The sequence below is a fragment of the Delphinapterus leucas genome, chromosome 11, assembly GCF_059928025.1.
Source record: "Delphinapterus leucas isolate spDelLeu-1000000601 "Yukka" chromosome 11, BTC_Dleu_Yukka2, whole genome shotgun sequence".
NCBI classification, from domain to species: domain Eukaryota; kingdom Metazoa; phylum Chordata; class Mammalia; order Artiodactyla; family Monodontidae; genus Delphinapterus; species Delphinapterus leucas.
The window spans coordinates 91,267,799-91,284,374 of NC_143139.1; the positions used below are offsets into that span (position 1 = coordinate 91,267,799).

Consider the following 16,576-nt stretch of genomic DNA (forward strand, 5'->3'; position numbering starts at 1 on the left):
CTACAGCCTTCCTTCAAATAACTGACCCTGGCAGTTTGCCCAGAACAGGGCTGGGTATTGGTGGGTTAGTCCTTTCGCTGCCTTCAAATGGGGCCTTTCTCTCATGTCAAGGGTCAGATCCTCCTGAAAGGTTAGCCGCCTTTAAAGGCTGAATGTTTGTGTCCCCCCAAAATACATATATTGAAACCCTAACCCACAATGTGATGGTATTTGGAGGCAGGGCTTTGGGGAGGTAATTAGGTTTCAGATGAGGTCATGAGGGTGGGGCTTCCACGGTGGGATTTGTGTCTTTATGATAAAAGAAGAAAGACCAGAGCTCGCTCTCTGCCGTGTGAGGAGAACACAGTGAGAAAGTGGCCGTCTGCAAGCAGGAAGATTGTTTTCACCAGGAATGGAATCTGCCGACACCTTGATCTTAGACTTTCCAGTCTAAGAAGGTCTAAGAAATAAATGAGAAGTAAGTGTCTGTTGTTTAAACCACCCAGTCTGTGGTACTTTGTTACAGCAGCTTGAGCAGACTAAGACACATTTCATCTTGCCTTTCACATTAGGAGAGTCCCAAGGCCCCCTGCTAGACCCTCCCCATTTGTCTCCCAATCCACAGTCCCCTCCAAGGAGCACCTCTGTACGGGGGCCCTCTAAGTACAGCGGCAGGGTCATGTCCATTACAGGCTGCACACTTTCACGGGGAAAACTGAAACCCTGGAGTGTCACCAGAATGTTGATGGGGGCTGATTTATTCTAAAACTGAAAACTCAAGGATGTCATGCTCATGGCTTTCAAATATCGGAGGGACTGTTTTGCTAAAAAGGGAAGGGATTCATTCATTGTTGCTGGAGTCAAAGGAAGAGGTGGATTGAAATTCATTGTGGGGAGGAGACTTTTACCAATGAGCACTACCCTGCACGGGCTGGGGCTGCCTAAGGAGGGAGTGAGCCCCCTGTCACTGGAGGTGTGCAAATATCAGTAAGGGATATTTAAGAGGAAACTCATGACCTGGGGACTAGGGTTATTCTACTGCCTGGCTTCTAAGCCTCCCATCCCTCAACTGAAATCTGAGAATGTGAGTTCTCAGATTTCGGCTTTAGGATGGTTCTAAATGAGATGTCAGAAGTTGGGAAAGCAATGAAAGAAATCCACCAAAGTGAGGACCAAGCTATAAAAAAAATCTTTATTTCATGTACCAGGATTTTTTTCTTTTTTTTTTCTTTTTTTAGTTTTCAGCTTTTTAAAATTTTTTTCTGTTAACAGTTTGAAAAAAAAAAGGACCCACCAACAAAATAAAATGGAGGTTGGTTTCTTGGACTGGTTTGAGCTGGACATGAGCAATCGTCCACCCTGGCAAACGGCGCCTTTGCAGTCCTGAACACAGCTCCTTCCCTCCAGGCCCCCTAGCCCTTTCACCCCACACCTGGTTGGCCTTCTTCAAGGGTACCCAGGCCCCGGGTCTCATGGCCTGGGAAGAAGCGCTGATTGCCATCCCAGACACTCTGCCAGAAGTCAGAGAACTGGGACCAATTTTCCTCTTTGGACCATGCTCGTGCGTTTGCTGTTTTCTTTCTTTCTCCCTTCTCTCTAGTCCTTGGTCCTTTCAGGTTTGGGATCTGATGGGGGCAGTGGGCAAGGTTGAAGTGGGGAGGGAGAGATTGTGATTTCTGCCCAGACTGAGAAATACTGGGTGGCCACCACGCCTGGCATTGGCCGCCATGGCTCTGTCCTGGGGCTCCCGGGGCCCCCCGTGCACTTCTGGGCTGGCAGACAGATGTTCTGTCTTGTGGCTCAGGCTGGATTTAGGGTCCCAGCTGCTACTGACCTGAGAAAAGAGCTTTCCTTTCCCAGACAAGAGATGGAAAGGGCAGCTGAGAGAGGGCAAGCCCCCAAAACTTTTCCAGCCACTCCCCCCGACTCCCCAGACCTCAACCTAAGAAGCTTCAGGACAGGCCAGTGTTGAGAAAGAGACCAACCAAGCCGTGCTGATGGGGACAGCAGGGGCCCCACCTTCGGCAGAGTGACCGGCAGGCTGGGCTGAAACCTGAGCTTGGGAAAGTGATTGGCTTTCTTTCATTCTGAAGTGGACTTGCGGCTCTGGGAAGAAAGGGGAGCAACATGGGATGCCCCCAAACTTGAGTCCGTGGTCTAAGTTTAACTTTGGGGGTTGGTCCTCATGCTGGGACCAAACTTTGTGAATCTCTGCTCTCCATCCCTCAGCCTTCACCCCTCCCAGCAAACCTTGGAGGACCCTCCTTTTCCCTGACCTCTAAAGACAGTGGGGGAAGCCTGGTGGCTCATCTTCTCCCAAGGAAGTCCCCTCTGCTCCCTGTGACCGGGTTATGGCATTCAAGGAAGGGGACACAAAGTCAAGAGTGGCTTTGGGGACTTCTGGTACCTTTCCCTCTCTGAACGGCAGAAGACGTTTGCTCACATGTGTGTATTTTTGCTTTGACACTGGCTGCGGGGGCAGAGGGCTGGGAGCACAGTGAGGAGGCATATGGTGTGTGTGTGTGTGTGTGTGTGTGTGTGTGTGTGGTGTGTGGTGTGTGTGTGTGTGTGTGGTGTGTGTGTGTGTGCGGTGTGTGTGTGTGTGTGCGTGTGTGTGTGTGGTGTGTGTGTGTGTGGTGTGCGTGTGTGTGTGGTGTGCGTGTGTGTGTGGTGTGTGTGTGTGTGGTGTGTGTGTGGTGTGTGTGTGTGTGTGGTGTGTGTGTATGGGTGTGTGTGTGGTGTGTATGTGTGTGGTGTGTGTGTGTGTGTGTGTGGTGTGTGTGTGTGTGGTGTGTGTGTGTGGTGTGTGTGTGTGTGTGGTGTGTTTGTGTGGCATGTGTATGGGTGTGTGTGTGGTGTGTGTGTGGTGTGTGTGTGGTGTGTATGTGTGTGGTGTGTGTGTGTGTGTGTGTGTGTCTGAGTGTCTGACTGATGTTTTGGGAATGTTCTCAATGTCTGGGGGCTGGATGGCAGCCATTTTGGTCATTCCTTGGCATCTTCCTCTGGGCAGGTGGCAGATCTTAAGAGTCATCGACACCAAGAAGATGAATGGGCCTTTGGAGTTCCGTCTGGGTCAATCCACATGCTTACACAGGGGGAAACTGAGGCCCAGGGAAGCCACACAGCCAGGGATTCCAGAATCCAGAGCTGGATTCTAGACTGGTGCCCTTTCCTTGCATGCGAGCGGTGTGTGTGTGTTTGTGTGCGCGCGCGTGCGCACGTGTGCATGTGTGACCGTGGTGTGGTGGGAGTGCGCATGTAAGCATAAAGGCCAATATAGAGCTTTGTCGTCAATGGCTTTGGTGGGCATGAGTCAGTCTTCTCTGAATCCTGCCTCTGGTTGGGGAAGGGGATGGAAGGATATGGACTGAGTGTGTGTCCCCATGAGTGATTCCAGTGCTGGGCTTCGAGGACTGTGCATGCGTGTGTGTGTGTGCGCGTGTGTGTGTGTATGCGTGTGTGTGTGTGTGAGAGAGTGGGGTGTGCGATCTCACTTGTGTAGACCGATTCTCTCTCTTTCACTTTAGTAGCACTTTCCTGGAGTAAGGAGGAGATCTTTTCTATCAGCCCCGTGCAGCTCCCTGGGGCCTTTCTCCTCTCCCTCCTGCTTGAAGCCCAGCTCTCATCTCTCACAGCAGCTTGTTTCTTAAAATGGATTTGTATATTTGTTTTCTGTTTTCTCTTTACAAGTTCCCTGCTAAATTTTAAGCCCCCCACCCCACCCCATTTTTTTTGTTTGTTTTCACAGTTTAAAGCTGGAAAAGAATTAAAAGAAAAATACTATCTGATTTTCTTGCAAGTAAATCCACTTATTATATATTTACATTTATTTATAGTCTGTGGTTTTTTATTAAAAAAAATCACCACTTGTTTTTCCTTTTTCTTTTGTAAAAAGAAACCTTTTTGCAGTGTCATTGTTGGACCCGCTGGGCCCTGAGGGGGCTTCAGTGAGTCCAAGGACCCCCAAAGGGTCTGTGAACCCCCCTCCCAAGGGGCTGGGGGCTTATGAGTCTGGGGGTCCACCATCGCCCCAGGGTCATCGCATGGCCCTGAGGTGAGGGGTGAGGAGGGAGAGATGCTTTATATCCCCCGGGGGGTGGGCATCTCCTGCCCCCAAGACAGGAGCTTGGGGCAGTGACCCCAAGAGGCTCACCCTGAGGATTCCGGGGTTTTCCAGGCATCTCTGCAAGCCACCAGCAGCCATCTCCTCTCCTTCCCTTCCCTCAAGGCCTAGGAAGTCATCACAGTGGGTTAAGGACCATTAAGGACTGGGAACCCTGGGGCCGGACAAGCCCCAGGTGCACCCCCCTCCAGGCACCTTTCGGACAGGAGGGACCAGGGACTCCTGGGTCACCTGGAGGCTTACAATTGCCCCAACAATGCTGGGTGGAGCCGGCTTGCAAGCCACCTAGCGTTCCTAGGGCACCCATGCAGAAGCTCCAGGGACCTGGCAGTGACCGGGAGGCTCACCTGGCCCCGGGGCCCCTGAGTCTCCACCCCCCCACTCACCCAGGGAGGCAGAGCCAGCTTGGGGTTAAAGGGAACAGAAAAGTAACTCTTCCGCATGAAAAAAAAAAGTAACATAAACCCCTGATAAATGCAAAGAACATTTCCCTTCCTTTCTGTTCCTTCTCCTTTTTTTTGCTTTAATATTATCTTGGTTCCCTTGTATGTTTTCATTTAAATTGGTTTTTATTAAACGTTAAAATAATGGTACATGGGAAATCATGCATTTTCTTTTAGATTTATTTTCTATTTTTAATTTTTATCCTCTCTTGCTTTTTTTAAAGTTTGTTTTTCCTTCCCTCGTTTATAGTTTTGCACATTTTCTATTGTTTTGCTTCTTTGTTCCTCTTATATGTTGTTCTTTTTTTTTTTTTAAAATTTACTTATGTTTTTCTCTTTTTTTGTTGTTTTTGCTTTTGGAAGGTTTGTCCCCCGTGGATGGTTTCGTTTCCTCCCCCTCACCCCCCCACCCCATGGCCCACCCCGCAGGCCGCGCCCCGCCTCCCGGCTCTGTCCGGGACCCTGGCGGCGGCGGCGGCGACGGCGACGGCGACGGCGGCGGCGGCGGCGGCGGCGGCGCAGGCGAGGCCCGCGGGAGCTTCATACGGGGGTGGTCCGGCGGTTGGCTGCGTTGGAGTGGAGAGAGTCTTTGTTCTCCTTCTGGATACAGTTGTGAACTTGGAGGAAGCTGTTATCCCTGTCGGAGTTGTAGGTGGCGGTGGGCGTGGTGGCGGCCTTCAGGGGGTCCCTGCTGAGGGTGTACATGGAGATCTCCGTGGACGGCAGGGTGTTGAAGCCCTTGATGCCCGCGGGGGAGGCGTCCCTGGAGTGAGAGGGCTCGCTGGAGCGGGAGCTGGAGCGGCTGCGGCGCTGGTAGCGGTAGCGGTAACTGGGGATGCGGGTGATGGCGGAGGCCTGGAGGTAGTCCGTGGCGCGGGCCGTGGCCCGCAGCTGTTTGTGCCGGTCGATAAACATGTGCACGGCCAGCACCCCGACCATCTCGGCGATGATGAAGGACAGGGCTCCGAAATAGAAGGACCAGCCGTACGAGTAGCTATTCTTTTTGGAGTCGCTCTTGGAAGGGTCTCCGGCATTGGCAGATATGTACACTATGATGCCAATGATGTTACTCAGACCTGCGGGCGGAGGGTGGGCGCGGGCGGAGAGGGAAGCAGAGGGAAGGATCGTTAGTTTCCAAGGAGGATGCCAGGCCCCGGGCAGGATGAGGGGACGGGGAATTGCTGGAGGGTCTTTTCCTGGTCCAGCGTTTTCATGGAGAACGGATGGGCCGGTCTAGAGGGGTGTTGCAAGTATCACCTTACTATCCTATTATTCCATTTGGAGAGAGCTGCAAAGGGAAGAGCTAATGGAAACAGAGCTATGGGAAGAAGGGAAAGAAGCAAGGGGCATCCTACAATGTATTGAGTAGTAATAGTAATAGTAATAATAATAATATAGTTTATTGAGCATTTACTACCTGCCTTCACAGCTGAGTGCTTTTCAAGGGGTTTGCAGATGAGAAAACAGATTGCAGAGAGGTTAAGTAACTTGCTCAAGGCTGCACAGGGATTTGAAGCTGGTGTAGCAGGGGGTTAAGACTGGCTCCTAGAGCCAGACTGCCTGGATGCAAAGCCTCTGGCAAAGGAACCGGGTTCTGAGTTTCCATATCTGTACTGACGAACCTAGTTGCAGGGCAGGAATAAAGAGGTAGACATAGAGAATGGACTTGAGGACACGGGTTGGGAGGGCGAAGCTGGGGCGAGGTGAGAGTAGCATCGACATATATACACTACCGAATGTAAAATAGTTGGCTGGTGGGAAGCAGCCGCATAGCACAGGGAGATCGGCAAGGTGCTTTGCGATGACCTAGAGGGGTGGGAGAGGGAGGATGCGAGGGAGGCTCAAGAGGGAGGGGATATGGGGACATGTGTGTGCATATGACTGATTCGCTTTGTTGTGCAACAGAAATTAATGCAGTACTGTGAAGCAATTATACTCCAATAAAGATCTATTAAAAGAATAATAGGACTTACTCCTGTCGGGTCATGGGGAGGATTAATACATGTGAATACATGTGAGTTGATGCATGTGAGTTAATAGACATGAAAGCTCTTAAGTCTGCACGTGGTAGGTGCTGCTTAAACGTTAGTCGTTCTTATTAAATGGCTCATACTACAGCCCATGTTCTTTTTCTGGCATCTGAAGCCAATGTGACTTGTCACATAACTGGGTTGAGAAATGTGGTTTTGGGTGCCTGCCTGCTCCCACCTGGGTAGGACAGTGAGGGGAGAGGGCAAGTGAGGATAGGCCTAGTGTCCTGAGAGGATCCTGGGATTGGGGCCTTTTTCCAGGAGGTGGGAGAAAGATGCATCGTTGGGCTAAAGGACAGGGTCTGGGGATGGTCCTGGAGGACTCAGTGGGGGGACTCGGGCATTGCATTGGGGCGGGAGCCCCAGCACAACCTGTCTTCCTTGCGACTTAGCCTGTTGCAAGGCCCGGAAATTCCTCTCTGCCCTCCCCTCCTCTCTCTGCCAGGTCCTCCCAGCCACTGGGCACCCAACATCAACCTTCTCCCCACTGGTGGGCCTGGACTCTGGCCCACCTGGCTCAGCAGCTGTTACCTGCAGACACAAAGAAGATGCCGGCACTCAGGATGATGTTGTGTCGAGTCTTGTAGAACTCGCTGGCTGCGATGCAGAGTCCACCCATGAAGAGCAGAATCACACTCAGGATGGGGAAGATGCTCGAGGCCCTCACAGCCCCTGGAGAACACGGAGGGTGGGGGAGAGAGAACGGCAAGGCTATGACACAGGGGTTGCGGGGGAGGACACAGGAGGGAGGAGAGAGAGCAGTCCACAGGAGCCGGCTGGGGGGTGGGTTATGGACACAGGACCAGAGTGGAGGTTGTTTCGCAGTCCTAGAGAGGGAGGGAGAGGGAGCAATACACTCTCTAGCTCACAGCCCTTCAGGGATGCTCCACTTCCTCAAGGATCAAACCCCAGCGCTTCATGAGCCCCACAGGGCCCCATGGGACTTGGTCTCTGCCCATCCCCACATTCCCTCTCATCCAGCCATGGCAAACTTCCCATGACTCATTAATGCACGTTTCTTACTTTTGACATATTGAGCTTTCTTCCTAGAATGTCTTTCCTGCTCTTTTTCACTCAGCAAACTTCTATTCATCCATCAAAACCCAGCTCAAAAGTACCCCCCCCCCACACACAAAGCATTTCCTGACTTCCTTAGGCAAAGTTATTAGCTCTCTCCTCTGCACGTTGGGGCACTTGGGGCACATGGAAAGGCAGTGTGTTTCAGTGGTTGGATGCTGGCTTTAGCGTTTATTAGCTGGATAAGTTTGGGTAAGTCATCTCACCTTTGTGCCTTAATTTCCTCACCTGTAAAATAGGGATGGTGATAGTGCCTGCCTCCTAAGATTGCTGTGAGGATTAAATGAGTTAATTCTGATAAGGTACTTAGATAAGTCTCTGAAGGCACATAGTAAACATTTGATAAATGATAGCTATTATAGTAAATATTTGCTTATATATATATGTGTCCACCATAGGTCGTGGGTTCCCATGAGAGCCAGGATGTAGCTGTTTTTTCAGTTCTCTCTCTTCATTCGTTCTGTCCCCACCACCTAGTTCAAAGCCAAAGACACAGTAAGCCTCTGATACAAGCTCGCCTTGTGAATAAACATGGAGAGGTGGTCCAGGAAGAGGAAGAAGCTGACACATTGCAAAGAAAAAAGAAAAGCAAAAGCAAATCAAAAAACCCTTCAGGATAAGTTAAGAAGGAAGGGCTAACAGGCAGGAGAAGAAAATATTTTAATGAATATTTTACTCCTGCGTGTGGGAGGATGAGAGTGCCGAGGGGCACAGACGGCTGAGGGCAAAGGGAAGGCGGCAGGGCGTGTACAGTGGGGGGACAGTGTCTGAAAGGTGACCCAGAGGGGTGGAGTCCTCTACAAAGTGTGTCTGGAAAGTAAAATGTTTTTTTCTATCCAGATTAAAATAGGCAGAGAGTGATCTCAGGGCTCCTGACTCCCTGTCCTGGGAGCTATGGACAGGCAGGAGACAGAGGTGTCTGGAGGCTAGCGTAAGGAAAGGGATGATTTCTTGACATGTTTGGGTGGCTTGAATGGTGACCTAGGAAGTTGAGTCCTTTTAGACAGAGGGCCCTTTGGCTCGGCCCAGAGGTTGGCTGAGGGTCTATGTTTCGGAGGGGAAGTGCCCCCCCCAGTGCCCCACCCCTGTTCCTTTTGGTGGCAGCGTGACCACGAAGGATATGTGAAGAAGAGAATTTTTCGATATAGCACTTGAAGAATTTTTCTAAGAGTTTCAGGCAGTTTGCTGTGACATGTGATGTAAAACCCTTCTCTCCCCCCTGGATCTTCTTCAGTAAGGCTACCCTGCAAGTGATGCTCCTGGATGAGTGGATTGCTTTGGGGGGCCTTGCAGAAGGGTGGAGTTCTGTATCCGGCGGGGGGGACCTGAGCTGCCCATATAGAAGCAGTGGCGAGAGGGTGGAGGACAGCTGCGTTACTCGGCAATCTAGTACCCCTCTCCCACTGCAGGCGAGGACGGTGCTGCCTCCTTCCCAGACCCAAGTGGATGTTCTCTTCCTGCAAGTCATTTCTGAGATGACAAGCTGTATCCCCAACCTGATCCCCCAGCCCACACACCCCCGCACAGACATGCATGCCCAGACGTGCACACTCATAGCTACCTGGATGTCATAAGCACGCGGAGATGGTAAGAACGTATTGAAGACCCAGAGCACAAGAGATAGTATTGGTGAAGCACCCACACCATGTTGGGTCTGATGTGCACGTTATAATTTAATCCTTGTAACACCCCTGCAGGGTGTATTTTTTGCCACAATTTACAGATGAGAAAACTGAGTTTCAGAGAGGTGAAGTAACTTGCTCAAAGTCACCCAGCTAGTAAGTCAGGATTCAAGCCCAGATCAGCCCAACTCTTGGACTACCCTGGACTCTCCCTCTGGGGCTTTCAAAGAGCCTGGGAAGCATGCAGGTCAAGAAATTGGGGTTCTGGTCTCAGCTCTGCCACTCACTTGCTGTGTGGCTGAGATAAGTACCTTGCCCTCTCTGGTTTCCCCATGTGTAAAATGGGTGTGGACTGTTAGCCGATTTCTAATGCTTTTGCCCTCTCCACGTGGATATGATTTCTGACTGAACCGGAAAGGGGGACGACAGCATAAAGAAAGAAAGAGAGACTGGTGTGACTTCCAAGGGGCAGTGGTGGCCGCTCAGATGAGCGAGGCAGATGAAGTTCTCTGACCTTCTCCCTCCAAGAAAGCAGGTTCTTCCTGCCCACAGTATGCTGCATTTGGCAGACTGGGACTGCATCCTCAGAGCTCATGCCTCACAGCAGCCCTGGGCCTGACGTTTCCAGTTCAGTCTGGTCTGCTGTGGGAGCCTGGATGTCCCAACTCAGCCTTCCTGCTGGCAGAGAAAGGGAGCGCCAGCTGTGGAGGGAGATGAGAAACTGTGTGTGTGTGTGTGTGTGTGTGTGTGTGTGTGTGTGTGTGATAAAGAGTGGGGAGGCTGGAGGGAGAGGTCTGTTGTATTTCAGCCAGCAGAGAGAAATGTGGAGAAAACAGGACCACTTCACAAGGTACCAAAGCAGCTTATCATATGGCGACAAGCAGGCAACACAAACAGAAGCCTCTTCACTCCGGCAGAGCCAACCCAGACACTAGCCTCCCTTGGAAGAGGCCTCTTTGCCCAGAAAAAAGGTGACAGGGGAAGCCGGTAAATAGCGCCAAGCCTAGGAAGGCCGAAGTCCGCAGGACCCAGATTCAGGCTGGCAGGAAGCTGGTTTGGAGCAGGCAGGGACCCCTCCACTGAAACAATCTCTCGAAAGAGGTCTTTCTGGCTGGGCAATGTCACAGACAGAATGGGGATTTTGGAGTTAAGTCACACCTAACTTGAGATCCTGGCTTTGTCACTTACTAACTGTGTGACCTTGGTCAAGAAATTAACACAACGTTGTAAATCAACTATACTTCAATAAAATTGAAAAAAGAAGAATCTGCATTTTAACAAGATCCTGGTAACAAGACTTGTATGTGTCTGAAAGTTTGAGATGCACTATTGTAAGGATTAAATTGGATAATTTCTGTATTGTTTCTGATGCTAGGCGGGCAGTAAAAGGTAGCAATTTTTGTTATTTCTAATGTCCTTTCCCCTTCATGCCAGACACAACTTCGCCATGAATTGTCCTGACTTCCCACTAAGGCTGGGGTGGTCTTACCGCTAAAATCTATCGTGAGGGGCAGAAAACATCTCATTTATTCAATGCACAAATATCTATTGATCCCCTATGAGCAAGCGTATGGAACTACGTAACACCTACTGACATTTCTGGGGCTTCCTATGTGCCAGGCCCTGTGCTAAGTGCCTTCCATGGATGAACCCACTTAAACCTCCTACCAACCCCATGAGCCATGGGCCTTGGCTTAAAGGAGATTACAAATACCTAAAGCAGGCACTGGTAAACTTTTTCCGTAAAGGGACACATAGTCAATGTTTCTGGCTTTGCTGGCCATATGGTCTCTGTTGCAATTCCTCAACTCTGCCCTTGTAGCCTGAGAACAGCCATGGGCAATATGTGAACAAATGAGTGTGGATGTGTTCCAATAAAGCTTTATTTATAGAAGCAGTTGGTAGGCCAGATTTGGCCTAACCGTTGCAATTTGGCCACCCCGGGCCGAGAGCATAATACACTGTACTGGGGAAAAGCTGTGCGGTTCAGAGTGGGGAGAAGCTTTGCTCTTGACTGAGTGGCCGTCACCATGCCTTGTTCCAGGCTGGGCACAGGAGGCATAGGGGTGCAAAACCAGGCCTGGCCCATATGCCTTTATAGGGCTTACATTCTCATGAAGGAGATACAGCACAGATGAACATGTAATTACCAACCAGGATGAAGTGCTGAGGAAGAAAGGGACCCATATGGCACCGTGCAGGCAAGTGACAGGCTAATGTCACCTGTAGATGGCCGATGTTGCCTGAGGGATCAGAGTGTGGGGGGACTGTGTACATATATGAACCCGTTGCTTTCATTTACAACTCCACGCAGTAAGTGCTGTAATTACCCCTTCACACACAGGCTAAAACTGAGGCTCAGAGAGGTTAAGCCTTCGCTCAAGGCCACCCAGCAAGGAAATGGAGGGGCTGGGTTTGTGAACCCAGGGATTCTGACTCTAGGCTCTGTGTGCCTAACCACTGCACCCCCGGCTCTCAGAGCATCCTCTGAACTCACATGGGCAACAGGGAGGGTTTCCCTGAGAGGGTGATGTTGGTGCTGAGATGGATGGATAAGAGAAGCTAACTGGGCAGAATAGAGGCAAGGTGTTCTAGGGAGGATGTGGCATGAGCAAGGGCTGGGGGAAGCATGGCTCGTCTGGGGACTTGAAAGGGCTTATCACAAAGAGTTAGTGCGGGGCCTTGGGGAGCTCTAAGGAAGATGAGGCAGGCTGGGGCCAGGCCACACAGGAACTCACGGGTTGTCTTTAAAGGATCCGCCTGCCAATGCAGGAGACACGGGTTTGAGCCCTGGTCCGGGAAGCAACTGAGCCTGTGCCCCACAACTACTGACCCTGCGCTCTAGAGCCCGTGAGCCACAACTACTGAGCCCACGTGCCACAACTACTGAAGCCCGCATGCCTAGAGCCCGTGCTCCGCAACAAGAGAAGCCACTGCAGTGAGAAACCCGCGCACTGCAACGAAGAGTAGCCCCCACTCGCTGCAACTAGAGAAAAGCCCGCACACAGCAATGAAGACCCAGTGCAGCCATAAATGAATAAATAAATAAATACATACATACATTTATAAAGGCCTTAAAGCCGACAGGGCTATCATGATCTGATGTGCATTTTAATAAGCAAATGAATATGTCAATCCCAATCTCTCAATTTATCCACCTTCCTTACCCCCTGGAAACCATAAATTTGTTCTCTACATCTGTAACTCTATTTCTGTTTTGTAGATAAGTTCATCTGTACCCTTTTTTTAGATTCCACATATAAGCGATATCATATGAGGTTTGTCTTTCTCTGACTTACTTCACTCAGTATTAGAACAGATAACTAATAAGGACCTACTGTATAGAACAGGGAACTCTACTCAATACTCTGTAATGGTCTATTTGGGAAAAGGATCTGAAAAATGAGTGGCTATGTGTACATATATAACAGATTCACTTTGCTGTACATCTGACACTAACGCAACATTGTAAATCAACTCTACTCCAATAAAAATTTAAACAAACAAAGCAAATGAATTAAGAAGTGGTCCAGGGTAGCCACAGGGCACCAGGAGGAGGTTATTGCTGCTGGCCAGGCGATGGTGGTACTTGGACCAGGTGGGTACAAAGAGTGTGGGCAGAGGTGGCTGGATTTGAGGGATGTTTAGGAGTGATGAGTGGATATGGGTGGAGAAGAGGGTGGCGTTGAGGATAACTTCTGGGTCTCAGGTCTGCTGGCTGGCTGGATACAGCCACTTATGCAACTGGGAGAGGATCAAGCCTAAGGGGGGAGGGGAGGGAAATCAAGGTGTGGTTTGGGGCACGCGGAGTCTGAGGTGTTTGGGGGACGCACACGTGGAGTGTGGAGGGACAGTCGAATGTGTAAGATTGGGAAGTGGAGGTGCACGCTGGGTGGAAGCTGTAATCGGGTGTCACAGACACAGAGGTGAGCACAGCAGAGCTTGAGCTTGGAAGGGTACAAGGGTTCACCGTGAGGCTTGGGGAGCCCCAGTGTTTAGTGGTGACACAAGTCATCCCACCCACTGCTCACACAGTACAGCCAAATTCTGTAGACAAATCATCTTGTGATCCAGTGCCCTGTGGGCCTGGCACCTATGGTGTCCTGCTGTGGTGAGCACAGCTGGAGGACAGGCAGACAGCTGCACACGGGGGCCCCGCTTCCTCACTCAGTCTGGCGGGGGTGGAGAGAGGTGGGCAGACCTCTTCCTGAGTCCCACTGTTTGCCTGGCCCGTCCTGGGGCCTGAGTGTGGGCTTTCCCTTCTTTGGATCTCAGGTCTGGCTCAGATGAGGTTGGACCAGATGATGCCTAAGGTTGCATCCATCCCTCGTGGTCCTGTGCCCCCCAGACCTCTGCTTAGGGACAACTCAGCCAGGCTGGCCAGGTGCTGGTCATGCCTTTGATCAAAATAGTTGCCATGATCAGGTATACAGAAGGCAGGCTCCTTATTTTCTGGGCACATTTAACTTTATGCCTGTTATTCCATTTGGAATTTGATCCATTCTAATGGGATAGAATCGCAGATGTGCTGGGGTTGGGAGGAGCTTCTGGGCTCTGGGGCATCTCTCGCCCTCTCCTCCTGAATGCTGTGAAAAAGGATAGACTGCCGTAAATGCATGCAAGAGTGCGTGTGAGAAAGTGTGAGTGTGAGAGAGAGAGTGATGGGAGAGAGAGGAGGAGAGGAGGAGAAAGGCAGGGGGAGGGAGAGAGGGAGGGAGGCAGAGCTGTCCAGAGTGGTGGTTAGGAGCGTGGGCTCCTGATGTGGACCACTTACGGCCCCATCCTGGTCCCACCACTGGCTGTGTGGCCTCTGTGCCTCTCCTTTCTCATCTGTACAATGGGGACACCAACAATACCCACCTCCTAGGGGTGTTGTGAGATGAATGAAGATAATGTATCAAGTGTCAGGCCAGGCACACACATAGTCAAGTGTCCCATGAACGTTTGTGATATCTATTGACATAGGAAAGGGATTTTGGAGTCCAGCAAGCTTCCTCTGGGAGCACCACCTGTGCAGGTGCCGGATGCTTTCCCACTTCCTGTGGTCTCTGGGGTGGGTGATCAGCTGCATGAGCTCAGGAGAGATGGCCTGAGCGCATCTCACTTGCTGCATTGCCCGCCACCCCCCTGAGCCTCAGTGCTCTCCTCTCCTGCAGGGCAACGACCAGCACACCCAGCTCCCAGGGCAGCAACGAGGGCTGTTGAGTCAATGCATCTGAGGCTATTAGAACAGTGCCTGGTACCCACTAGCAACAGGAGAAGTTAGTTCTCACACAGCAGAGCGTATCATTGCTGCTTCTCATGGGCCTGGGGTTACCTCCACTGATGTTTACTAAAGTGCAGGCTGCTGAGTCAGCGTGGTGGTAGCTGCATCCAGCACTTAAATAAATGGACCAGGACAGAAGAGAAACCGTCTCTGCGGGCGGCGGGTGCGAAGGGGAGGTGCCGTTCGAGAAGCGCTCGCTCTGGTTGCATGGATGTGAGTTAGTACGATTTATAGCTTAGATGTCCCCTGACTGCAGGATGTGGTCACGCTCACTGTGGTGATCTCTGGAAGGAATGTCCCTCGCGACAGTTTTGCTGGAAGGGGCGTCAGGTCCGGGGCAGAGGACAGGAAAACCATCACGGAGGCAGATGGCATCCCAGAAAGTGTGCTGGGCTGGGGTAAGTCACTTTCCCTCTCTGGATCTCGGTTTTTTCCTCATCTGTAAAATGGGAGGATGGGGCTGGGTGACCCTCGGGGCGTGTCTATCTCCAGTATTTCCGGAGCTGCAAGGATGTCTCCCTGAACTTCTAAACTCTAGTGGGAAGGAGGGGGTGGTGGACTTCCCTCAGTGCTCCCCTGGGGCAGCTGGGGAGCCCTAACAAAGCACCTCCCTAACCCTTGTCTCAGTGCATCCTCAGAGCCCCCTGGGGGACTGGTATTCATCGAGGCTCAGGGAAGTTGAGTAACTGATCCAAGACCACAGAGCAGAGCTCACCTTGGATTCAGGACCTTTCACTCCAAGTCCCAAGCTTAGACCTTGACTCCTGGTATCCCTCTCACCTCCCACCTGGTATCCCTCTCACCTCCCACCTAGGAACCCGCTGTGTGCCTGGTGGAACTGACAGAGGGGAGTGGAGAAGGGGGAACAGGGAGGAGGGGGGTTCTCTGAGGCTGGGAAGGGTGGCTTTGGCTCAGCTTGAGACCCTCCATCCGCCTCAGTCCTCATTCTGGGGAGAGGGTGAACGTTCCAGGTGGCTCTAGCGAGGGTGGTTCCTCACTCATTCACTCAGCAAACATCTCCCGGGCCTGACTGGGGGCAGGCCCTGTGCTGGCCGGGGTGGGAGCAGACTCCCTCTTTTCAGCTACTCCCTGCGGTGTCCTCAAGCTGTTCACCGTCCAGTGGGAAAGAAGAGTCCGTAACAGAAATCGTGACACGCAGGCTGGAAAACAGAGCGGTCACCTCCCTGCGACCCAGCCTTCTTGACGTTCCCAGCCTCAGAGAAGGGTAGCACTGCCCACTGTCTCCCAGCCAGGATGCCTAGATGTCATCTTTTTTTTTTTTTTTTTTTGCGGTACACGGGCCTCTCACTGTTGTGGCCTCTCCCGTTGCGGAGCACAGGCTCTGGACGCGCAGGCTCAGCGGCCATGGCTCACGGGCCCAGCCGCTCCGCGGCATGTGGGATCCTCCCGGACCGGGGCACGAACCCGTGTCCCCTGCATCGGCAGGCGGACTCTCAACCACTGCGCCACCAGGGAAGCCCCCCCTAGATGTCATCTTGCGTCCTCTTTCTCTCACCTCCCCCCCACGCAGGCTGTCAGGAACACCTGCCGGCCTCACAACCCGCCCCCTTCTCATCTACTTCCCCGACTTCAGCCCTGGTCTGAGTACCTGTGTTTCCAGCCTGGATTCTGGCCGTCACCTCCCACAGGTGTCTCTGTTTCTGCTGGGACCCCATAGTCAGTTCTACAGCAGAAGCAGAGTGGTGCTGTTAGCGTGGATGTCGGTCCTCGCCTCTCTGCTCAGAACCTTTTCGTGCCCCGGTCTGAGTAAAGCCGACACCCACAAGTCCTGGCCTGGCTTCCCACCTGCTGCTCACACCCTCTGCCTCGCTGCATGCCAGCCTCAGACACTTTGCACTGGCTGTTCCCTCTGCCTGGAACCATCTTCTCAGGGCATCTGCAGGACCAGGCACGCTCCCTCACTGCCTTCGGGTCTCTGTTCAAACGTTACCTCCCCAGTGGACCTCTCTGGCCACTGTGCTGAAAGCTGTCGCACTCCCTCTCTCCTTAATCTTTATCCTGCCTACTTTTCACTG

General features: G+C 51.9%; 1 protein-coding gene across 1 annotated transcript; it reads right to left on the reverse strand.

Moving 5' to 3' along the window:
- Nucleotides 1–5,085: 5,085 nt before the first annotated feature.
- Nucleotides 5,086–16,216, reverse strand: CACNG2 (calcium voltage-gated channel auxiliary subunit gamma 2). Its single transcript, XM_089921599.1, has 3 exons — nucleotides 16,150–16,216; nucleotides 7,107–7,247; nucleotides 5,086–5,621 (listed from the first exon to the last, which is right to left on the reverse strand). The coding sequence occupies exons 1-3, from the start codon at nucleotides 16,214–16,216 to the stop codon at nucleotides 5,086–5,088; spliced, it is 744 nt and encodes a 247-aa protein (XP_089777725.1).
- Between the last annotated feature and the right edge of the window lie 360 nt (nucleotides 16,217–16,576).

Coding starts and splice junctions, on each gene's coding strand:
- CACNG2 (XM_089921599.1), bottom strand. CDS start 16,216: ATGGGGTCCCAGCAGAAACAGAGACACCTGTGGGAGGTGACGGCCAGA. Junction 7,248..16,149: donor AATCCAGGCTGGAAACACAG/GTACTCAGACCA, acceptor CGTGTTCTCCAG/GGGCTGTGAGGGCCTCGAGC. Junction 5,622..7,106: donor CATCTTCTTTGTGTCTGCAG/GTAACAGCTGCT, acceptor CTCCGCCCGCAG/GTCTGAGTAACATCATTGGC.